Source organism: Podarcis vaucheri (assembly GCF_965113315.1).
Source record: "Podarcis vaucheri genome assembly, chromosome: 7".
Lineage (NCBI taxonomy): Eukaryota > Metazoa > Chordata > Lepidosauria > Squamata > Lacertidae > Podarcis > Podarcis vaucheri.
The window spans coordinates 70,423,794-70,447,712 of record NC_138765.1 but is presented as its reverse complement, the minus strand read 5'-3'; the positions used below and the strand labels follow the sequence as shown (position 1 = coordinate 70,447,712).

At 45.2% G+C, this 23,919-nt stretch overlaps 2 protein-coding genes and 1 long non-coding RNA gene across 4 annotated transcripts in view; 1 reads left to right on the top strand and 2 right to left on the bottom strand.

The window, feature by feature from the left end:
• Positions 1 to 1,058: 1,058 nt before the first annotated feature.
• On the bottom strand, positions 1,059 to 10,580 carry LOC309536268 (arylacetamide deacetylase-like 3). The gene is made up of 4 exons (XM_082230304.1): positions 10,381 to 10,580; positions 5,914 to 6,124; positions 4,680 to 4,743; positions 1,059 to 2,799 (listed from the first exon to the last, which is right to left on the bottom strand). Exons 1-4 carry the CDS (start codon positions 10,540 to 10,542, stop codon positions 2,028 to 2,030), a joined length of 1,209 nt encoding a protein of 402 aa, XP_082086430.1. The 5' UTR covers positions 10,543 to 10,580; the 3' UTR covers positions 1,059 to 2,027.
• The window catches only part of LOC309536244 (arylacetamide deacetylase-like 4), a 35,718-nt gene continuing 12,857 nt past the window's right edge, over positions 1,059 to 23,919 (bottom strand). The window contains exons 3-5 of one of the 2 annotated variants that reach the window (XR_014221498.1): positions 23,515 to 23,578; positions 21,017 to 22,192; positions 1,059 to 1,636 (exon numbers count right to left, since the gene is read on the bottom strand). Coding sequence is in view for 1 of the 2 variants with exons in the window: in XM_082230268.1 (XP_082086394.1) it covers positions 21,421 to 22,192; positions 23,515 to 23,578 (836 nt within the window). In the remaining variant the exon portion in view is untranslated. Of the gene's footprint in view, positions 1,637 to 20,449; positions 22,193 to 23,514; positions 23,579 to 23,919 lie in introns of those variants that run through there. The other variant, XM_082230268.1, reaches the window with a different exon arrangement.
• The window catches only part of LOC309536559, a 32,373-nt gene continuing 14,975 nt past the window's right edge, over positions 6,522 to 23,919 (top strand). Inside the window, exons 1-2 of the long non-coding RNA XR_014221618.1 lie at positions 6,522 to 7,200; positions 7,291 to 7,534. This is a non-coding gene — a long non-coding RNA (uncharacterized lncRNA). The remainder of the gene's footprint in view (positions 7,201 to 7,290; positions 7,535 to 23,919) is intronic.

The following is a 23,919-nucleotide window of genomic DNA, read 5'->3' as shown; positions in this document are numbered from 1 at the left end:
TTAATTTGGAAAACATTTGGACTTTATGATGTGTATTGATATAATTTGGATTAATTGGTATGATATGTTTAATCTGGTAAATGGAAACTTAATAAAAATTATTGAAAAAGAGCACAAGACGCTAGACTCATTTTGAACTTTAGCATGAAAAATCCCTGTGACAGGTCCTGCTGCCAAATGTTACATTAAAGAGATGGACTGCAGGTAGGGCATCCTTGAGTTTTGTGATACCAGTCTCAGGTGACAAGGTGGCTGTAAATTTCTAGGCGGGAAGCAGTTACTTATATGAGACTAAGTTCTCATATAATTCCCAGGGGTCTTAAAGTTTGCCCATAAACCCCAGCTGCCAATGAACAAAAGTTCAGTACTGTCCCCAAGTTCCCAAATACAGGCTAAGGAGTACTGTAAATGCTACACAAATCCTGAGTGGCATCCATAAGATGGTTAGATTATGGTTACCAGATTTTTTCCAATGAATCCAGGGATACTTTTTATTCTTTTTGAAGCTGAGTAGCAACAGGAAGTCAGTAGTGGGGATGGTGAGACAAAAGACCCTGGGCCCACGCTCACATGCATATTGTATAAAGGTGCAAAGCCCTTCTTTCGCACCCTGTGAAATATAAATGTGCAGAGTTTTTTTTAAAAACTGGGCAACGACTGCTTATATGAGACTAAGTTCTCATATAATTCCTAGGGGTCTTAAAGTTTTCCCATAAACCCCAGCTGCCAATGAACAAAAGTTCGGCTCAGTACTGTCCCCAAGTTCCCAAATACAGGCTAAGGAGTAAATGCTACACAAATCTGGAGTGGCATCCCTAAGATGGTTAGATGGCTCCTTCTATACCTCTTTCCAGCAACCCCTGCAGCTAAGCTGGTGACAAGCATATTGCTCTGCTTTCCTTTGGACCACATCAGTGAGGCTAAGATGGAGGTCTTGTTGTCTAGGCGGTCCAGGACATCCACATGCATCGCCCAGGCTTGCACCCCAGAGAGATCACTTTGGTTTGACTTCATCCCCGGAGGTGCACTCCTTTGTCTCTCAAGACAGATGCCAACAATTCTGCTTAGGACAAACATTTTATATATATAACACTCTGAGATTAGGCCAAATGTAACATACTATATCGGCAGACACAAGCAATCACAAATAAGGAATCCTTTTCAGAATTATGTGCATTCTACAGCCCTAAACGAGGCACCCAAAAGTTGGATGAGAGGTATATTATTATTATTATTATTATTATTATTATTATTATTATTATTATTATTCCATTTAATGTTATACATTCACAATGTCATTATCTACTATACTGCCCTGGGTCTTTAGAGCCTGTCGATTTCTTTTCTTCCCGCCTCATGGCTTTCAAAATTAACCTTTATATCACTGTAATTTATGTTTTTCAATTCTAATTCTAATTAGACTTATTACAGAATGTCTCAAAATTTAAATAAAAATAGGAAGGTAGAAAATTTATCATTACAAGTCATCAGACAACCCTGCTAGTGATGTTAATTGCTCACAATAATCTTTCAAATATTGTATAAATTTATTTTGGAATACTTGATCGTGCTGGTTTTGGATTTTTCCTGTCAGCTTCGCCAGTTCTGCAAAGTCCATCATCCTCATCTGCCACTCCTTTTCGTTGGTACTTCTTGCTGTTTCCATTATTTGGGCTAAAAGAATTCTTGCTGCAGTTGTTGCATACATAAACAGTCTTTTGTCTTCCCATAGTATCTCTTCACCCACTACACCCAGTAAAAAAGGCTTCTGGGTTTTTAACAAAAAGTATTTTTAAACATTTTCTTTAACTCATTATATGCCATTTCCCAGAAAGACTTTACCTCCACCACATGTAGTAAAAGATACCTTCCCTTCCCTTACATTTCCAGCACTCATTAGTTCTTGTCTTGTACATTTTAGTTCTTGTAAAATACAATCTGTATATCATTTTCATAACATTTTCTTCGAGTGCACTGCATGCAGTAAGATGAAAGGTCTTTATGCGGGATAGAGAACAGATTTTTGATCAAAATCGTTTTATGAAGCTTGTTACATGCTCTGCTGCCACCCTTCCACATGGCCATTCAAAGAACCAATCAACTGAACTTACAATCCCATGGAATCCTTCCTTTGCATGGTGCCAAGTTACGGGCACACCGTTGTCCTCCAACCGTTTTTTGTATAGCAGTCCATCATCCCTAAGCACATCATACTCGCAGGTTAACATAAACGTCTCGGGGAGCTGATGCACAATGTCATCTTCCACTAGAAGAGCACAGTGCTTGGGATCAAAAGAAAGCTTCATCATTTCGTGCAGCTCCTTTGAAAACGGGACTGGCGGGGGTGGTTTATAGCCCCTGACTTTAAACTCATCCGGGATATGATCTGCATGGATCCATTTCTTGTATTTCATCTTCATTTCTTCGGAAACATGGGCCCCCTTCAGAAATTGATCCAAATATGCTGGCTTCACATTCATAAACCTGAGTTCAAATTCGGCAGACCATTTTGTGAACAGGAGGGGGACATTTCGGTTTTGCTGATAAGATGGCAAGTTGTAGTCCAGTGTTTGAATATTTGGGTAGAGCAGGATCTGGGCTCTGACCTTTGGGAGATCCTTTCTTGTTAACAGATGTTGACAGACAAGGGAAACAATTCCAGCCCCAGTGCTGTCACCAGCAATGACAATACGATTAGGGTCTACTCCATAATCACTTGCATTTTTCAAAAAGTATTCAGTGGCGGTGATGCAGTCCATGATTTGTGTAGGACAGAGGTGCTTAGGAGCCAAACGTTGCCTAGAAGATGATGGAGAGAAGGGGCAGGGGAGAAAGTCAATCCTATTCTTAGTTAAAGACAAACCAGTCTAGTTCACACTTTCTAAAACAACATGTGAAATGAAACATAGTCAGCGTTTGGAATCTGCCCTTCTCCAACTTTGGTAGGACTGTTCCCCATCCAAGTGACATGTAGAAAAATGCATAGAGTAATGTCTGCACTGATGGCTCAGGCTATGGGACATTCTAGTCCAGCACCCAGTTTTCACAGTGGCCAACGAGATGTTTATGGGAAGCCTTAATGAACTTCCAAAAGGTCAACAACTTCACAATGTAATTTAATTTTAAATTTCAGTAAACACTGCTGTGGTTCTAGCGCTGCTGTGGTACACAAGTCATAAACCAAAAGAGGCTCACTTAATTAAAATTTACAATCCTGAGCAAATGATTTTTACACCCTGGGCAATTACACAGCAGACATGATGTCTGCCTTAGAGCATGGAATTCTCCCCCCAAAAAATTCAATATGTCAGAAACATGTTTCCACCATATAACTGTAGCAGTGAGTTGCCATAGAAATAGATTAGGTGTAACAGGATGCAAAACCTAGACTGTAATTGTCCGTTACTGTTTCAGGAACAGGTGCAGAAGAAGAAAAACCAGAAACATCAATTTACTTTGTTGTGCTGATTAATAAATCTGGTGATATTGTCAAAGCACTTTATATATAGGGTATCTTTTTCAATATTGTGTTGACACTTGGAGATCTGAAAGCCTGCAAAGAGTTTGAGACAAGGAGGCAAATGGCTGGTTCTGTTTTCTTTATTTTTATTTTCTAGAATATTCATTGGTCTTATAATAAGATGACATTGATCAACTCCAACAATACCTGTGTTCCATGAGTTCCCCAGTCACATATAAGAAGGAAGCTTGACCAGGACACTGCCACATAACTGAATCACTGAATGCATTGCAAAGGCTTCATCTATATGTGGCACAGCCTCTTCATAGCTCAGTATGTGTGCCTGGTGGTCTGCCACTGACATCTGTTCACACAGCTGATCTACACCTTGTCAAAAGGGTCATGTTTAGTTTGGCCTCTGAGCACCCTTTTGTGTTATGTAAGATGCTTGAAGAGAGCCAAACCTCAGACTTCTCCTTGCCATCCCATCGTAGATGGACCTTTGAGATCTTTCCATTGGGAAATGGGCAGCGGTTTATGTATAATGAGAGCATCAAGATTAGGATCTAGTGGCAGAAGGGCCAGAGCAGGGTTTGCGTTCAGGGATAGACCAAGGTGAGAAACGACATCAAAAGTAATTTGCCCAAACCCAGTAAGCTTGTAACACTACCACCATAACTGCATGGGAGTCCCTCCCTTGCTTGCAGCCCCACCAGCATTGTGGTGAACCCGCAATGGTGATGGGAGCGAGCTTGACTGAAGCCCAGACTTCAGCCCAGCCTTCTGGACCTTGGGTTCCTTTGCCACAGATTCTTATTCCCTTGCCTTCAGAGGATTATTCTGCCCTGGTGCAATTCTGTGCCTTGGCTGCTGTTAGAAGAACTGTCAAGAAGTCAGCTTTCCCACACGCCTGTTAGAAAATTGTCGTAACAGACGTATCATGAAGAAACTGCCTTTAATACAGAGGTAGCAATCGTGGTGCCCTGCAGATGTAGTTGGACAACAACTCTCATAAGCCCAGACCATAAATCATGCTGTCTGGGGTTGATGGGACTTGGCATTTAACAACACCTGGAGGACATGCATTGGCTATCTCTGTACCATGTAGTGGCAAATTCCCCCACTGCTTTTGGGAGTAATGGGGGGGGGGTGTCACCTGATTCCACACTTATCAGCTGTTCAGGATATCCAGGATGAATGCAGGAATAAGTAGACTTACCCAACACACACAAGCACTGATTCACTTTCTCTGGAAAAGTAGCGGCACAGCTTCTGATAACCTTCTGGATAGTAAAAAGACCTTCAGTGTATTAATACTTTACACAATGGCATGCACATTTCTACATTAATGTGGGTTGGGATGACGAGTATGACGAAACCCCAAGTCTTCTTTGCGGCTCTGTTTGTATCTGAGCCAGAGGAGAATTCCCATCTTTCCTATTTACTCAGCCTTCCACCCATACAGATCCCAAGGCCCAAAGTCAAACTAATACCCTCGTTGTCAAGGATTATTTCCCTCCCCATGGCATTTCCTGCATGTGCCTCTTTTTTCTTCCTACTATACTACAAACCGATAGATCTGGCTTCTGACTCTCTGAGCCAGGGGTTGCCCTTCAGATGATGATGCCAACTTCTACTTTCAACTATGGATCGATATGGATCGCTACCCATGAAAAAGAGGACATGTCCTGGAAAAAGAGGACACATGGCAACCCTAATTACAGGATCACAGTCATGGGCCAGGGAAAGCCAGGGCAAAAGGAAAAGACTTCACAAGATGCCTGTAGCAACTGGTGGTAGCTGCTTCCTGTATGGAAGAGGGAAGGGGATTTCACAGTACACAGAGAACAACAAACAGAAAATGCCTGTTTTGGGGGACACTGCCCCATGATATTCTCAGAGCCAGCCAGCCCATTAGGCTTGGGTGAAGCAGTCTCCTCAGGCTGGGGAGAGCTGGGAAGTCCCCCAGGAGTGTGCTGCTCACTGCTCACTGCCTCCAACACTTCTCACCCATGCACCACCTGGAAAGAGCAGGGATACTACTGCTGCCATTGTTCCTATCCAACCTCCTTTTTTCTCCTCCACTGCCTTCAGTGGGCTGGGGCTTCCCCAGGTCACCTCCAGTTGCCTCAGGCGGCAGGGCGTTGGGTGTGTGTGCCATGTTCTGCTTTGCCTCAGGTGCCCTGATTAGAATTTCCATAAACAACCTAGCTAATGGATAAGGGGCCTTTCAGGTAACCTGCTCCTGAGTTGTCCTGATCCTAACCACAAGACCTTGAACATGCCCCAGTAGTTGATCAGCAGCCAGTGCAGTGGCTTCAGCACAGGTGTAATATCTGCTTGTCCGGTTGTTCTACTCAACAACCTGATCCCAGCACCGTGCACAAGATGCAGTTTCCAGATCAAGCCCCACACAGATCACACTGGTTGTAAGTTAAATTAGAATGACTCACTTATGCTCCCGAACAAGCCAGCTCCTCCATACAGGTAGATAATTCCTCTCTGTCCTGTGGATAGGCCCTTTGGCTGATAAATCCTCACAGTCACATTGTCAAATTTTGTGTCGATAGTGTATCTGGGTTCGCTCCCTGCTGGCATTGCAGAGGAACTCCATTTAAGGAATGTCGGTTTTGTACAGATTCCCAACTTCTCCAAAATAGATCCCTGTTTGGAAAAAAACAAAAAAGCAACAGAAGCTAGTATCAAGCATAGTTAGCTTTCAGTTTAATAAGGTTTTCGAAAGGTCTGTTTGTAGGAGTAGTGTGGGGTGAGAAATGCTTCGTTGATTCATTCAGAAGTTTAATTGATTTCATTTCCATTTGTTCCAATTGCATTCATGAAATGTTCTCTTTGTTTTCATCCCCCCCCCCCCCAGTTTTCATTTCCCCTTTGGTTTCAATGGGAGACTCATTGCTTTATGCAGTCTGTAATGTCTTCTGTGACATTTTTAGGCAACTTTAACATTCCTCCCCCATCAGGTCCACCAAACCTCCAACATAATGGACAGAGAGTCACAGTTTTATAAGCCATTAAAAACACACACACGTTCTATAATCTTCTTATTGTGTCCTCTGGGGGAATCAGCTTGTAACTTCACTGTTTTCCATCCAAATAGCATTGGTATGAAAATATTATTACTACATTCTTGAATTCCACCACCCACACCCCACAGGCATCAGACAGATTACCCAGTAGGTCCTAATTTAACAGGTGCAATTTTATCAATGAAGAACCAATCTCCGAGCTTGCTTCCTCCCTCTGCCTCTTTTACCTTTTGTGTCATTTCATTTTGGTTGCAAGTCTGAGGACAGGGATTTTTCTCATCACTGACAACTGTTGAGATACTTCAGGAGAGTTTTTTGGGGGGGAAGGAGGGGGTCATGCAATATGAATGCCCCTATCACTCTAATATGTCAACGGAAAGGGACGGATTGGGGCTCATTTGTTTTGTTCCCCATTCAGTTTAAAAATGAATGAACAGTGACCTCCGGAGGATGCTCTTTGCTTTACACCCGTACGGGAGAATCTCCACGAGGGCATTGCAACACTCCATTGGCGTTGCTTTATTTAAACCACTTACCTTCTTCCAAGATCTCTGCGTGGTGTTGCAATGGTATTGCCGCATCCGCAGCAACTGCTGCCTCCAGGTGACCTCCCACACACCTCTAATCAGAGGTGAGACAATTTTTTCTCAGAGTATCGTTCTTGCCCGCCCCGCCCGAAGATTCTCCATCATTTGTGTGCGTGACTCGAGGTTTGTGTCATTGCGGAGGATGTTTACCAGGCTGCAGCACAGACATGGGCATAGAGGGGTGGTGTGTGCCAGGGAGCCATTGCCCCGGGCGCACAATATGGGTGGAGGGCGCAAACCAGGCAAGCCCCTTGCAGAGATCCCTGCCTGGATGATCCAGCGGCCAGCCATCGCAACGCGAGAGTCCACCTGGCGGCGGTGAGGGCTAAGAGTGAATAGCCGGTGGAGCCGGCTGGGATGCTGGCCACTCGCCGCGCAACCGTGGCTGGCGGGGCGTTGGAAGCTCCCAAGCCGCCACGGGCAGGCAGATGAGCTGCAAGCAGGTGGGTCCCGCGTCGGAGGGAGCCTCTGTATGAGAAGATGCCGGGGAGCGTCTCTATCTCGTCAACCCCCACCTTTTGGGGGGCGGGAGGGAAGGGCAAGAGGAGGGAGAACTCGAGAGGGAGCTTCCCCTGTTCACTTCACCGCGCGCAAAGACGCACCGAGCACCCCGGGTGAGACAAAGGCAAAACCTTTGGATAGTGTGGGGAAAGTGGGAAATGACTGCTTTCTCCCCCCCCCCATAATTTTTATTAAGTTTCCATTTGCCAAATTAAACATATCATACCAATTAGTCCAAATTATATCAATACACACCATAAAGTCCAAATGTTTCCCAAATTAAGATATTTTTTTTGTGGGGGGTACCCATGCTCCTCGATCGTCAGGAATCCAAAGATCCAAATTCGTGCTGCTTTCCTTACTGCAATGATGTTTCCAGTCCCATCTTCTCATATTTGTCATTTATTCATTTTCCTTTTCTGTCACCTCCGAGTTTTCTCCACAAGTGGATTAAAAGGAACAGTCTTATTTTGTCTCTGTGTGGGTTTTATAATGCTCTCTCGTATGTCCACAAATCCAACCATCATGTTTTCGAGCGGACACTCCGTCTTGTCATTCCGATGAAATACAGTCTAAATGTCCATTCGTTTACTTTCCAGACCCGCTGCCTCATAATTAGTCTTCCAGGAGGATAACAGCCCTTTCTGATTTACGATTCCAGCCTGATATCCCAGTGGCTCTTCCTCCCTAGACCATCCATCGTGCAACCGAGATCTGCCTACGCAATGGAGCATTTCTTACTGCGTCACTGATAGAGACTCACTTGTTTCCACATCTTTCACAGACATATAATTTTTCCCACACAGTTCATTTTCACTCCCACTTGTAAATTAGTCGTCGAGGCGGTTTTTTGAGGGGGAGGGTTATCAGGTACTCACATAAAAATAAAATAAAAAAGTCTCCCCCCCCTCGTACCTCCACCCAGTGGCGTAGCGTGGGTTCTCAGCACCCGGGGCAAGGCAAGTAATTTGCGCCCCCTAACCCATGGATTTTAGCACTCAAGTCTCTTCCGCGCCCCCCCCAGATGTTGTGCCAGGTGCGGCAGCCCCCCCTGCACCCCCCACGCTACGCCACTGCTCCCACCACAAGTCTTCAGGACAGCCATCCGAAGGCTGGCGCGGGGAGAAGGTCTCTCCGCCCCACCGCCAGGCTTCGGAGCAGCCTTCCGAAGGCTGGCAGTGGGGTGGAGAGACCTCTTCCCACCGCCAGGCTTCGGAGCAGCCTTCCGAAGGCTGGCGGTGGGGCGGAGAGCCCTCCTCCCGCCGCCAGCCTTCGGAGGTCTCTCCCGCCTTGGAGAGGTTCCCACTTCCTTGAGGGGGGCCGGCCAAACGCGCCCCCCCAAATGTTGCGCCCGGTGTGGCCGGCACCCCTGGCACCCCCCACGCTACGCCACTGCCTCCACCTACCAAAATGTCGGCAGTTCTCTGGTGTTATCTCTGTTCCTTCCGTCCTTCGTCCTTCCATCTCGATCTTCTTCACTCAGTGGTAAATTTATTAGCAGATAAAAGCATTCCTGATTTCTCTTGAAGCATGTGCGTTTATTGGTCCAATTCTTTTCTTCTTTTTAAACATCGCAGCCAGGCTCGCTCCTGAAAGAAGCTGGCAGGGAACTCCAAGCTTGCCCGAGGGCTTTCCATCTAGTGCCTCTCACCCCCTCCTTCATCCGAACTCGGGGGTGATTTATGGCAACAGCAGGTGAGGCAGCGTCTTTTCCTTCCCTGAAAAGACGAAGGGAGGCTGATGTACTCCCCATATCAGCCTCTAATTACCTCTTGCAAGCTGGACAAGATGTTATTAGCAGCCATCTTTCAAGGCGCCGCTAGTGGGCCCCCCCCCCCGGGAAACGACTGCTTTCTAGGCAATGGACAAGCAGAAAGGTGGATGAGCCCCAAGATAGAACTGCATGACTAGTGCATAACGTGGGGTGAGGCCACAGGTGCGGTTGCCCTCGGTGCAAAAATTTCAACACCCGGTGCTGCCTAAATACAGCTGCATACTTCTGTCACTGGGCTCTGTTGAAAATGGCTTCTCTGTGTGACTTTCCAGATAGCAGAGAGAATCTTCTTCTCTTGTTTCTGAGGCTGTGATCTCTTGGGTGATGCGGACACTGTTAGGCAGCTCCATAGTCCCCACCTCACCCCACACATGGCCCCAGATGCTCGCAACCCATGCTATACCACTGCGTGGGACAGTCTTTGCCAGCATGGTCCTGCTAGCTGGGGATGCTAGAAGTCATAGCACAAAGCATCCTCCAGAAGTCACATTGATGATCAACACTGTATTTGAACTGTGGAGGAGATAGATGTCCCTCCACAAACAAGCGCTCACAAATAGAACTGGAAATTTCTGCACAGATCTCTAGTTATAATACATGAAGCCTTCAGGCTGGCTAGCTCAGTAGATAGAGAATGAGATTTTTAATCCTAGGGTCCTGGGTTCGAGTTCCACATTTGGTGAAAGATTCCTGCCTTGCAGAGTGGTGCTTGGGTTTGTGGTCCCTTCCAACTCTACAATTCCATGATTCTAGGATGGATGGGGTTCCACCTCCTAAAACATGTTGCCTGTTTGGACCTTTCCTGGCTGGCCCCCATGCAACTTAGAAATAGCAGAATCATAGAATTTGTAGAACTGGAAGGGACCACAAGGGCAATCTAGTCCAACCCCCTGCAATGCAGGAATATTTTGCCCAACGTGGGCCTTGAGCAGATAACCCTGAGATTAAGAGTCTCATGCTCTAGCGACTGAGCTGCCCCACAGAAACTCCAGGTTCAAAGTCCATCCAACTTACCATACGCAAGGATGAGTGTGCCATAATGGAGATTAGGAGGAGTTTGATAGGTCCATCGATTCCTGGAGGGAGATCTGTTCTTCGGACATCACGATAAATGAGCACCACCTGGGAAAGGAGGAAGCAGATCACAAATGTCAGCATCACCGTGGAGAGATCCATCTTCCTTCCTTCTCCTGGGTTGCCCCAATGCCAAGGTTGCAGGTGTCAGGGAAAAGCAGCAATGCAAAAGCCAGCTGCAGGTGGCTGGAAAGCAAAACAGGATGTTGTTGTCTCGAACTGTACTGTTGGGGGAAAGGGGGAGTCTATTCTCTGTACTGAGCACCGGATGTTAGCTCAGAGTGTCATCTGACCTGTGCTGGAAGCACAGGGAAGGAGTCGTGACTCTTCTGATGGAGTCTGGAGGGAGCAGTCACGTTTCTATGTACTGCTGAAATGACAGGAATAAAAGACATGTAAATAGGACTCCTGTCTGTCTCATTTCCCCTCCCGGGGGGGGGGAAGCAGGGAGAGAGAAGCAGAGGGTGTGTTCTTCTCACGTCTAACGAGGAGAATCACCGATTTACGACCTAGCCTGCCGGGAGACGCAGATGGAAGGTCAACAAGTATCTCACTCAGTTTGCCCGGGGGAGGCCAGGTACCTCTGACTGTGAGCTGAGATACCAACACATGGCAGCATTCGGTGGTTGCGATTCATCGAACATCTGCATGAGAGGCTGGTGAATGGTCCTCCTCTGCTCCAAGGGAGAAGATAAACGTCTGAGAGCAGCCGGAAGCTGAACAGACGGCTGGACACCCAGAGGAAAGTGTTTTCCAAGCAACGGAGCCAAAGGTATGCTGCATTTCGGGCTAAAAGTGTGAACGCAGATTGATTTATTCTCTGGTTCACGGGAGCTGCGTTTCAGAAAAACAACAGCTCCGGAAGGAGAGGCCTGTAGCTCAGAGGCTCAGCCTGCATTCCACAAATTCTTGTGGTTGAGATAAGCTTTCCTGTATGCACAGTTGCTAGGCTACGCCCGTCAGAGACGTGGAAATTTACTGACTGCGCAGATGGCTCTGAAAGAGGGCCTGGGAAGCGAAAGTTTTGTTTTGACTATGTTTTCGATGCTGTGCAAGGTCTGAGAAACAGCTTGCAGTCTGCCTGGAAAGGCAGTAACCAAATCCAGCAAAGGCTATTGGAGTTTTAGCAAGGCTGGAAAGTGAGAGAGAGGCTTGGCTTCAAGATGGATGCCAAGAAGGGGGGAGCCCTGCCTTGCCCACCTCTCCTGAATAATGACAATTATTCATCTTGGTCTGTAAAGATGAAGGCCCTGCTGCAGAATCAGAGGCTTTTTGAGGTAATTGAAAACCCCATCCCTGCAGCACCAACCAGAGGTTGGGAATCACAGAACGTGAGGGCCAGGACTGCTATAATTCTGTGTGTCTCAGATTCCCAATTGGTGCATATTCAGAATTTAGAATATGCGAAAGAGGTTTGGGATATGCTACGTACAACACATCAGAGAGATGCTGGTTCTTCAGCGTTGCTGTATTTTGAGAAATTGACCAATCTGAGACTAGTGCCTGATAGAGATGTTCAAACGCACCTGACAGAGATGAAGTTTCTGCGTCAACAGATGGTGGAACGCAATTTCAATCTACAGGAGGAAGTGTTTTGCTTCATGATGATAAACAGCCTGAATCGGACTTACAAGGTTGTTGCCAGTCAGCTTGGTTCCCTACCTGCGGCGGACCTGACCGCGGAGAGAGTGTGTGCGGTGGTCCTTAATGAACACGACAGACTTGCTGCACTGGAAGTGAAGGACAGGGAGAGGGAAGAACAGAGTTCAAATCTCCCCGCTGCTGGTGCTACTGAAGAGCATGCTGTAGCATTGAGCGCTGTCCGATGTTACAATTGTAGACAGACTGGGCATCTACAGCGAAACTGTAGAAAGCCACGCCAGTCAAAAGGAGCCAAGAGCAGCTCTACGAAGCCTGAGGCATCAGGCAAAAGCCGTACCAAGTGCCAGGTGAAACCTGCAAAGGCTATGATGGCGAAAGGAACCACGCCAGATGTTGGGAACGTGTTCATAATCGACACGGGATGTACAAAACACATGTGCCCACACAGAGAACTGTTTTTGAAGGTGAAGAAGCAAAGCTTCGCTGTGAAACAGGCCAACGGTCAGGAGCTGAAAGCGACCGGAATTGGGGCTGTGTATCTTGAGAGTCTGAACGACTATAAACAATGTTACCTGGTTCCAGAACTGAGATTTAATCTGCTGAGTGTATCGCAGATTGCAAAGAAAGGACTGAAACTGTCCTATGATGCTAAAAGCTGCAAGATCTACAAAGATGGAGAACTGTTTCTTACTGCCAGAGAGAAAGATGGACTGTATTTGTTGACTTTTGATCAAAGTGATTACATGAAATGTAATTCTTCTGGTTCTAACGAAATCTCTCTTGCAGGTGTGACCAACACGAGTACCAGGAAGGTGACCAAGAAGGTCGACAGAGCATTTCACCGGGTGTATGCTGATGTGATTGGTCCTCTAGAACCATCTAGAGGTGGTGCAAAATATTACCTTGTGTGTGTGGATTGTTTCACTAATTATTCTTGGGTTTTTATGATGGAGAAACCACAAGAGACCTTAGAAAGGTTTCAGGAGTTTTGTGACAAGGTTAAAAATATGCATGATGCTAACATTGATTGTCTCTTCACAGATGACAAACCAGTATTTCTGTTACAGGAGTTTCAGAAGTTCCTGGATGGAAAAGGGATAGACCACAAAGTTGCTGTTTCGGCAGAAGCATGGAACAGGGGGGTCTGTGTGAGGGTGAACATAGAATTGCAAAAGGGGATGCATGCGCAATTGCTGAGTTTACATTTGCCACATGAATATTGGGCCGAGTCGCTAGCGTCCTATCTTCAAGTGTGGGTGAGAAAGGTCTCAACAGAGTTGGGATGTTCTCCTTTTGAGAAACTGTTCCATAGAAAACCTTCTGTTGCCTATTTTAAGGTTTTCGGGTCTCATGTGAGAACAGAAGCTCCAGATGGAGTAAAGAATGCCAGAGGCATTTTTGTGGGATATGAAAAGGGTCTCTACAGAGTAATTTTGTCTGAATCTGGTCAGGTGATTCTCACAAAGCTTCTAGAGAGTGCTCCAGAACAAGAGCGGGTAGTTGTACACACATTTCCCCACAGGTGACAATTCAGATGATGATTTTTCTGATTACACAGATTACAGTGGTACTGATGATGACAGTGATAGCTCAGAGAGTTCAGTTGTAACAGTCATTGAGAGGAAATCTCACATAATGGATAGACCTTCACAAATGAAGGAAGAACCACTGTTTGCCATTGCTACTAGTTCTCAACAAAGTCCAGAGGTTGAACCAGTGAGCAGAGAGGATCAGCACCTCATACGCAGGTCTGAGAGAGTCACAAAGGGTGTACCACCAAAGAGGTACTCAAAAGAGTTTGCTAACTTAGCTATTGCATGTGTTGCTATTGTTAACAACTCAAAGCAGGTTAAAGCAGTGTCTAAGTCAGAGACAAAGACACAACAGAGAGTAGCTAGCCAAGGTAATGCAGACGCACTCATTCCTTGGAAGCCAGACAACCAGAGAGGTACACTGGTGAAACCAGTGGTGGGGAGTTCCAAGGGTGGAACTGAAACAACAGGGGACTGTTATATGTATAACAACTGTTTGTTTTCTTCTCTGGATCATGTTTTGCTCATTGATGCTTTTGGGGGAGGTTGTCAGGGAAAAGCAGCAATGCAAAAGCCAGCTGCAGGTGGCTGGAAAGCAAAACAGGATGTTGTTGTCTCGAACTGTACTGTTGGGAAAAAGGGGGAGTCTATTCTCTGTACTGAGCACCGGATGTTAGCTCAGAGTGTCATCTGACCTGTGCTGGAAGCACAGGGGAGGAGTCGTGACAGGAATAAAAGACATGTAAATAGGACTCCTGTCTGTCTCATTTCCCCTCCCTGGGGGGGGGGAAGCAGGGAGAGAGAAGCAGAGGGTGTGTTCTTCTCACGTCTAACGAGGAGAATCGCCGATTTACGACCTAGCCTGCTGGGAGACGCAGACGGAAGGTCAACAAGTATCTCACTCAGTTTGACCGGGGGAGGCCAGGTACCTCTGACTGTGAGCTGAGATACCAACAGCAGGTTCAATCCCCATATGAGACAAGTGCATATTCCAGCATTGAAGGGGTTGGACTAGATGATCCTCAGGGTCCCTTCCAAGTCCATGATTTTATGAATTCTATGAATGAAGACCTTCTCCTTTCAACCAGATTTTGAAGTGGAGATTCTCTGAGACTCTGGTCTGTGGGTTGTATCCAATTAATCTATACTCATAATAGCCCCACAGAAATTGATGCAGCCAAGCAAAGTCATGTTCATTAATGTCAATGGGCATCCTCTGAGTTAATGTTTGGTACAATTCCTGATCCATTCTGAATTAGAAATGGACATTCATGATATAGTTGTGAGTTTGGGGGCGGAGTTTGGCTGTATGGCAGAGTCCCTTCTAATCAGCAAGGATTAAATTGTTGGAATAGCCAAGCCAGCTTCTTGGTGAATTAACATCACATAATTATGCACTGCATAATTCCATCAAAGGTTGTTATGGAAGCAAAGGACTGCAAGAACTCAGGGTTCCATTTTCAAATTGTTTGCAGCTTTCTATAGGACTGTCTAAATTCTTTAAAAAACAACAACCCCACATGTGAAATAATTGCTTGACTTCATAATATGGTACGTCCCAAACCTTCATTCCCCTTGTTTCTTTTCCTATGCAAGATATTTCATCTGATTCTGCAAATATTTTAACTGAGTTAGATTATCACAGGGCGGAGACATGTATGAAGGAACAAAAAGAGCCTACTTAGTACTTAGCCTCCTGTAGTGATTAAGGTTTAGCAATGAAGACCATTGTCAGCAATAGTAGCCTTCTTCACTACGATCTAAAGGTATCCTGGCCCTCGTGCATCCTTCCACACATGTAGGGTCTTAGAAGGGCAGTGTAGGCAGAATCTGCTGGCAGAGGTGGTTATAGGGCAGCAAAACTGGTTCAGCTGCTCTGGGAGTGCAAGAGGCAGGGGGCACCAAATTTTTCCATTGCACACTATGCCACTGAAATTTGAGAGTCCCAAATCTACCACTGCTGCTAGCGCAAGACACCAGGCCTATTTCAAATGGCCTACTTAGGGATTTACACCATTCTGAGCACGATGTGCTGACCAAAAGCGGAGATCAAGCTTTTTTGGGGAAACATTGTCCTTAGCCATCTTTGTGTTTCTATGCAAATAAATTTGAAACTTTTGTCATCTTTGGAACCCAAGTTGTGCTGCCTTTCTTTTCTAGCTTCTGCTTGGAAAATCTGTGAGAATGTTATTTGCCCCCCAAATAGAAAGAGGATGGAACCCCGACCAAAGAAAAATGTATACAACACCTATGGACTATGCAGGAATGGAAAAACTTACCGTAAGAATATGAAATCAGGATAGTAAACTTTTTATAAAGGAATGGAAATGGTATATTGAATATTTGCAAACAAATTGAAAACAGACAAAAACATTGGCAGGACTACTGTGACAAGCTGGAGTTTGAAAAAAATACAGTGGTACTTCCAGTTGCGCACAGGATACGTTCCGGAGCTCCGGTTGGATCCCGAGAAATTCACAACCGGAGGTGCTGTTTCTGCATATGCGCGCGGTGTGGTAGAGCACTTCTGTGCATGCGCGTGTGGTGAAACCCAGAAAAATACTTCTGGGTTTGCCACGTTCGCATCCTGAAGGATACGTAACCTGAGGTGTGCGTATCCAGAGGTACCACTGTATAGATATATGAAAATGACCGCTCCCACATCAAATGGGGGCTCCTTTTGCGTGGTTGCACGCAGCCCCCTGGATCCCAGTATGACTCCTGGTAGTTTAGGCTGGTTTCATACTCTCCAGGCTGGATACCTGGAGGTCTCCTCCTACCTCAGCCCCACCTGGGGAGACATTGCCAGGGGATTGGCCAGGTAAGGGGAGGGACCGTCCTGCCCACACAACAGAAGGTGAATCTTACCTGCAAAGCGGCAGTCGGCTCCAAAGCTTCTCCCACCCTCCCCTCCCTCAGTTAAGTCTTCTTTTGCAGGTTAACTTCTTCTCCACAGGTACGCAGGTGCTGCTACATCAGGGTCACTGTTGAAGGGCTGGAAAGTAATTTTCCTGCCTTGGCAGGTTTTGCCGTTTCCGTAGCAAAACGTCACAACTTTGGTGGTTTCAGGCCTTGGGTGGAATCCTTTAGTCTATCTTCCTAAATGGGGGGGGCATGAATTTGTGACCCACGCCCCCCTTGCAGTGGTGATACCAGGGTTCCCCATTAAAGGGGTCTTGTGGGGGAGGCATTGGCCATATGCCGAGAGTTTGTCATTGCTCTCCCCTCCAAAGGCAGTGAAACGGGGGCGGGGGCTCTCTCTGCTTGAACATATGCTCTCCAGAGCCAGCCCAATCCCCACACATTCTGGATAACCCTGAAGTCTCTCAGATCCCTGGCTGGGGACTGGGAAGTATAAACGCCCAATGCCTGAGCCAAGGTCTCCCTACATCTGAAACTTAATAAAGTTGTGGCCAATTTTAATCCCATAGCATGTTGTCTTGAGTCATTATTCTGCTCAGGGGTCGCCTCATGTTGGGGGGACTCTGCCTGTCCACGCAATAGATGAATAAAAGAATGATTTAATATAACTTAGAATATGCAGGGAATGGTGATTAAAAAAACGAACCGCAGAAAGAGGAGGAAGGAAGTCGAGTTTTGAAATGTCTGAATTATTGTTAAATTACTATTGAAATGTACATAAATGAAAATCATTTTTAAAAAGAAAGATCTTAAACCAGGCATCCCCAATCTGCAGCCCTCCAGATGTTTTGGCCTACAACTCCCATGATCCCTAGCTAACAGGACCAGTGGTCAGTGATGATGGGAATTGTAGTCCAAAACATCTGCAGGGCCAAAGGTTGGGGATGCCTGTCCTAAACCATTCTGAATCTTAAAGTTTGCCAACACTGATTTCAAAGTAACAAGTGGAAAGAACTGGGATTGTATCAGCAGGGAATATATCACAGAGACCTTGCCTTTCTGGGTGCTTCTACTTCTAGATATTCTGAAGGTTTCAGGGCTACAGTAGTTATACACAAGAGGGTCTTTTAAGATGCTGATAAATTGGTGGGTACGAGCCAATCCATTCCTGAATCTTCCAAGTGTTCCAAGAGTTGCGAGCCCGTAAGTGACACATTGTTTTCATAACAGTCTTGTAGGCAATGGAGTCCCACTTTGGAATGAGTAGTAGATATTGAACCTAAAATTGTGATATATAAGGAAGCGGGACTAAGGGTGAGGGTATGGATGCTAGTTTCTTATCAACTGTGCCACAACTCTGTATGTGAAAGGGTTGGATAAAAACTTCTATATTGACCTCATTTGGGGCAATAAGGGGAAGACTCTTAGTGGTAGGGAAGTGGAATCTTGTGCCTCCAACACAACCCTAGACGTTAGCAAGTCTGTAGAAATCATAGGAATGATTTGCTGCAGCTGGAAGGAGTCAACATACATTGGTATGTGATCGGACTCCCCAGCCTTCCAAACTGGTTTTATAATGCAACAGTGAGGAAGATAGCCTGGACTATCTGGATTGAAATATAGACCTATTAAGAAGGTGTTGCCAAGAGGTAAGGCTGTTACACCATCTTAACAAAACAATGAGGTAAAGATGGGACATATCCAACACATGTCATGAATCCAGAGGAAGAGTAATGTTTTTGGCATGACCTGTGAATATAAGTTGCATTCAGTTGTGTGGGCCTGAAACGAACAGATCCAAATTAGTTGTTTTGTTTAACTTGAATGGGTTTACACGGCACAGGAGCAATGCTGGTTGCAATTTTATGAGATGAGGATTTGGGAATGTAAGGTGTGTTCATTTGTAACAGGTAATTAGTGCTCTCCTTCTTGCTCTTGTCAGATAAGCCAGAGGTCTACCTCCCACTCACGCTACAAGAGGCAGAAGAAGCATAAGTTGCAATGAAAGGGAATGCGATTGCACAGCTTTCCAATGGTTTAGCCTCATAGAAACCCTGCAGGGTGCGTTAGGCAGATGGGGCTGTTAATCAAGCACATTAGATCTAGTTCTGAGACCCTTACAATGAAAAGGTTTAGCAAACCAATCGAACTGCGCATCTGTATAGAAGTAACACCAATTAACATACATAAATACCCCAATAAAGTAGATAAATGCATAAGCAAAACTTAAAACCCACAGCTTCTCTTGCAAGACAAAGCATTCTCCTTTTCAATAAACAGGAGGGAAAATCCCTACCATCAGTTACTGCTGATAAAAATATTGGAGTATTTGCTATCTTAAATTCCCTAGAATTATAAATTTGCATTGTTGTCCCAAAGTCTTTTGACCATTGCAGCAGGAGTCCAAATTAGACAACTCAACCTTCAGGGACCCTCTAGGACTGAGATGTGCCTCAGCTCTCTCTCCCTTCTGCAAATCCTCAGCCAAAAAATGGGAAGCACACTTTCTCCCAGAAGCCTCCATGACCCCCCCCCCAAATAGTCCAGAACACTGAAATCAGAATCTGAGCCCATTTTCAATAACTCACACCAGCTGTTTCTATAGCAGCAGAATTTATTTAAGATAGGAATCACAGCACCAGAACACAATAAAATAAGGAAGATTTTACTAGCTATTATGATACACTTTTCTCATAAACCTCAACCCACTCCTGAAGTGAGATTGGCTTGGTGCATCACTGCCTGAAAAAGCCAACAGAAGCAGATTTGTAGGAGAACTGAGTGGACAAAAAACCCCACCAAGTTAAAGAATGTTTTATACATTTCCCTGAGACACAACTCTCAATGGCCCTAACCCTTTCAAGAGCACAAGAGGCTAGACTCATTTTGAACTTTAGCATGAAACATCCCTGTGACAGGTCCTGCTGCCAAATGTTACATTAAAGAGATGGACTGCAGGTAGGGCATCCTTGAGTTTTGTGATACCAGCCTCAGGTGACAAGGTGGCTGTAAATTTCTAGGTGGGAAGCAGTTACTTATATGAGACTAAGTTCTCATATAATTCCCTGGGGTCTTAAAGTTTGCCCATAAACCCCAGCTGCCAATGAACAAATGTTTAGTACTGTCCCCAAGTTCCCAAATACAGGCTAAGGAGTACTGTAAATGCTACACAAATCCTGAGTGGCATCCATAAAATGGTTAGATTATGGTTACCAGATTTTTTTCAATGAATCCAGGGATACTTTTTATTCTTTTTGAAGCTGAGTAGCAACAGGAAGTCAGTAGTGGGGATGGTGAGACAAAAGACCCTGGGCCCAAGCTAAGCTCACATGCATATTGTATAAAGGTGCAAAGCCCTTCTTTCGCACCCTGTGAAATATAAATGTGCAGAGTTTTTTTTAAAAAAACTGGGCAACGGCTGCCCGCTTGCAAATCCCGAGCCTTTCCCTATCAATCAAAACAAAGGGGGGAGGGGACAGGAGATCTGTACTGCCGGACGTCCCCGGCTCCCCTTTGGCAGTGACGGCAGCAGCGGCAGTCAACAGCCTGGAGCCAGCCTGGTTGCTGCTCGCTGCCATGGTGCCTGCCATTTTTCCTCGCTGGATGTCCAGTGGGCAGCTCCTGAAGCCTGCCAGACCTGAGGCTGCCGCTGCCATGTTTCCAGGGGACAGATTTGCAAATCTGGGGACATTCCGGGGACGGAATTTGTCCGGGGACAGCTTTGCAAATCTAGGGACTGTCCCCGGAAACCGGGGACATCTGGTAACCCTAGGTTGGATGGCTCCTTCTACGCCTCTTTCCAGCAACCCCTGCAGCCAAGCTGGTGACAAACGTATTGCTCTGCTTTCCTTTGGACCACATCAGTGAGGCTGGGATGGAGGTCTTGTCGTCTAGGCGGTCCAGGACATCCACATGCATTGCCCAGGCTTGCACCCCAGAGAGATCACTTTGGTTTGACTTCATCCCCGGAGGTGCACTCCTTTGTCTCTCAAGACAGATGCCAACAATTCTACTTAGGACAAACATTTTATATATAACTCTCTGAGATTAGGCCAAATGTAACATACTATATCGGCAGACACAAGCAATCACAAATAAGGAATCCTTTTCAGAATTATGTGCATTCTATAGCCCTAAACGAGGCACCCAAAAGTTGGATGAGAGGTATATTATTATTATTATTATTATTATTATTATTATTATTATTATTCCATTTAATGTTATACATTCACATCGTCATTATCCACTATACTGCCCTGGGTCTTTAGAGCCTGTCGATTTCTTTTCTTCCCGCCTCATGGCTTTCAAAATTAACCTTTATATCACTGCTATTTATAAGTTTTTTCAGTTCTAATTCTAATTAGACTTATTACAGAATGTCTCAAAATTTAAATAAAAATAGAAAGGTAGAAAATTTCTCACTACAGGTCATCGGACAACCCTGCTAGTGATGTTAATTGCTCACAATAATCTTTCAAATATTGTATAAATTTATTTTGGAATACTTGATCGTGCTGGTTTTGGATTTTTCCTGTCAGCTTTCCCAGTTCTGCAAAGTCCATTATCCTCATCTGCCACACTTTTTTCATTGGTACTTCTTGCTGTTTCCATTTTTTGGGCTAAAAGAATTCTTGCCGCGGTTGTTGCATACATAAACAATCTTTTGTCTTTCCATAGTATCTCTTCACCCACTACATCCAGTAAAAAAGGCCTCTGGGTTTTTTTTAACAAAAAGTACTTTTAAACATCTTCTTTAACTCATTATATGCCATTTCCCAGAAAGCCTTTACCTTCACCACTTGTAGTAAAAGATACCTTCCCTTCCATTACATTTCCAGCACTCGTTAGTTCTTGTCTTGTACATTTTAGCCAATTTAGCTGGTGTTAAATATAATCTGTACATCATTTTCATAACATTTTCTTCAAGTGCACTGCATGCAGTAAAATGAACGGTCTTTATGCTGGAAAGAGAACAGATTTTTGATCAGAATTGTTTTATGAAGCTTGTTAATTGCTCTGCTGCCACCCTTGCACATGGCCATTCAAAGAACCAATCAACTGAACTTAGAATCCCATGGAATCCTTCCTTTGCATGGTGCCAAGTTACGGGCACACCGTTGTCCTCCAACCGTTTTTTGTATAGCAGTCCATCATCCCTAAGCACATCGTACTCGCAGGTTAACATAAACGTCTCGGGGAGCTGACGCACAATGTCATCTTCCACTAAAAGAGCACAATGCTTGGGATCAAAAGAAAGCTTCATCATTTCGTGCAGCTCCTTTGAAAACGGGACTGGCGGGGGTGGTTTATAGCCCCTGACTTTAAACTCATCCGGGATATGATCTGCATGGATCCATTTCTTGTATTTCATCTTCATTTCTTCGGAAACATGGGCCCCCTTCAGGACTTGATCCAAATATGCTAGCTTCACATTCATAAACCTGAGGTCAAATTCAACAGTCCATTTTGTGAACAGGATGGGGACATTTCGGTTTTGCTGATAAGATGGCAAGTTGTAGTCCAGTGTTTGAATATTTGGGTAGAGCAGGATCTGGGCTCTGACCTTTGGGAGATCCTTTCTTGTTAACAGATGTTGACAGACAAGGGGAACAATTCCAGCCCCAGTGCTGTCACCAGCAATGACAATACGATTAGGGTCTACCCCATAATCACTTGCATTTTTCAAAAAGTATTCAGTGGCGGTGATGCAGTCCATGATTTGTGTAGGACAGCGGTGCTTAGGAGCCAAACGTTGCCTAGAAGATGATGGAGAGAAGGGGCAGGGGAGAAAGTCAATCCTATTCTTAGTTAAAGACAAACCAGTCTAGTTCACACTTTCTAAAACAATATGTGAAATGAAACATAGTCAGCGTTTGGAATCTGCCCTTCTCCAACTTTGGTAGGACTGTTCCCCATCCAAGTGACATGTAGAAAAATGCATAGAGTAATGTCTGCACTGATGGCTCAGGCTATGGGACATTCTAGTCCAGCACCCAGCTTTCAAAGTGGCCAACGAGATGTTGATGTGAAGCCTTAATGAACTTCCAAAAGGTCAACAACTTCACAATGTAATTTAATTTTAAATTTCAGTAAACACTGCTGTGGTTCTAGCACTGCTGTGGTACACAAGTCATAAACCAAAAGAGGCTCACTTATTGTCAAAGCACTTTATATATAGGGTATCTTTTTCAATATTGTGTTGACTCTTGGAGATCTCAAAGCCTGCAAACAGTTTGAGACAAGGAGGCAAATGGCTGGTTCTGTTTTCTTTATTTTTATTTTCTAGAATATTCATTGGTCTTATAATAAGATGACATTGATCAACTCCAACAATACCTGTGTTCCATGAGTTCCCCAGTCACATATAAGAAGGAAGCATGGGCACTGCCACGGAACTGAATCACTGAAGCATTGCAAAGGCTTCATCTATATGTGGCACAGCCTCTTCATAACTCAGTATGTGTGCCTGGTGGTCTGCCGCTGACATCTGTCCACACAGCTGATCTATACCTTGTCAAAAGGGTCATGTTTAGTTTGGCCTCTGAGCACCCTTTTGTGCTATGTAAGATGCTTGAAGAGAGCCAAACCTCAGACTTCTCCTTGCCATCCCATCGTAGATGGACCTTTGAGATCTTTCCATTGGGAAATGGGCAGCGGTTTATGTATAATGGGAGCATCTAGATCAGGATCTAGTGGCAGAAGGACCGTAGCAGGGTTTGCGTTCAGGGATAGACCAAGATGAGAAACGACATCAAAAGTAATTTGCCCAAACCCAGGAAACTTGTCACACTGCCACCATCCATGTATGGGGGTCCCTCCCTTGCTTGCAGCCCCACGCGCACAACAACTTCTACGACAACTCTTATAAGCCCAGACCATAAATCATGCTGTCTGGGGTTGATGGGACTTGGCATTTAACAACCCCTGGAGGACACTGCATTGGCTAACCCTGTACCATGTAGTGGCAAATTCCCCCACTGCTTTTGGGAGTATTTTTTTTGGGGGGGGTGGTCACCTGCTTCCACACTTATCAGCTGTTCAGGATATCCAGGATGAATGCAGGAATACGTAGACTTACCCAATACACACAAGCACTGATTCACTTTCTCTGGAAAGGTAGCGGCACAGCTTCCGATAAGCTTCTGGATAGTAAAAAGACCTTCAGTGTATTAATACTTTACACAATGGCATGCACATTTCTACATTAATGTGGATGTGAGACGAGTACGACGCAACCCCAAGTCTTCTTTGTGGCTCTGTTTGCATCTGAGCCAGAGGAGAATTCCCATCTTCCCTATTTACCCAGCCTTCCACCCATCCAGATCCCAAGGCCCCAAAGTCAAACTAATACTCTCATTGTCAAAGATTATTTCCCTCCCCTAGGCATTTCCTGCATGTACCTCTTCTTTCTTCCTACTATACGACAAACAGATAGATCTGGCTTCTGACTCTCTGAGCCAGGGGTTGCCCTTCAGATTATTAT

Coding starts and splice junctions, on each gene's coding strand:
- LOC309536268 (XM_082230304.1), bottom strand. CDS start 10,542: ATGGATCTCTCCACGGTGATGCTGACATTTGTGATCTGCTTCCTCCTT. Junction 6,125..10,380: donor CACACTCATCCTTGCGTATG/GTAAGTTGGATG, acceptor TTTTCCAAACAG/GGATCTATTTTGGAGAAGTT. Junction 2,800..4,679: donor TCAGTGCTTGTGTGTGTTGG/GTAAGTCTACTT, acceptor ATCATCTTCTAG/GCAACGTTTGGCTCCTAAGC.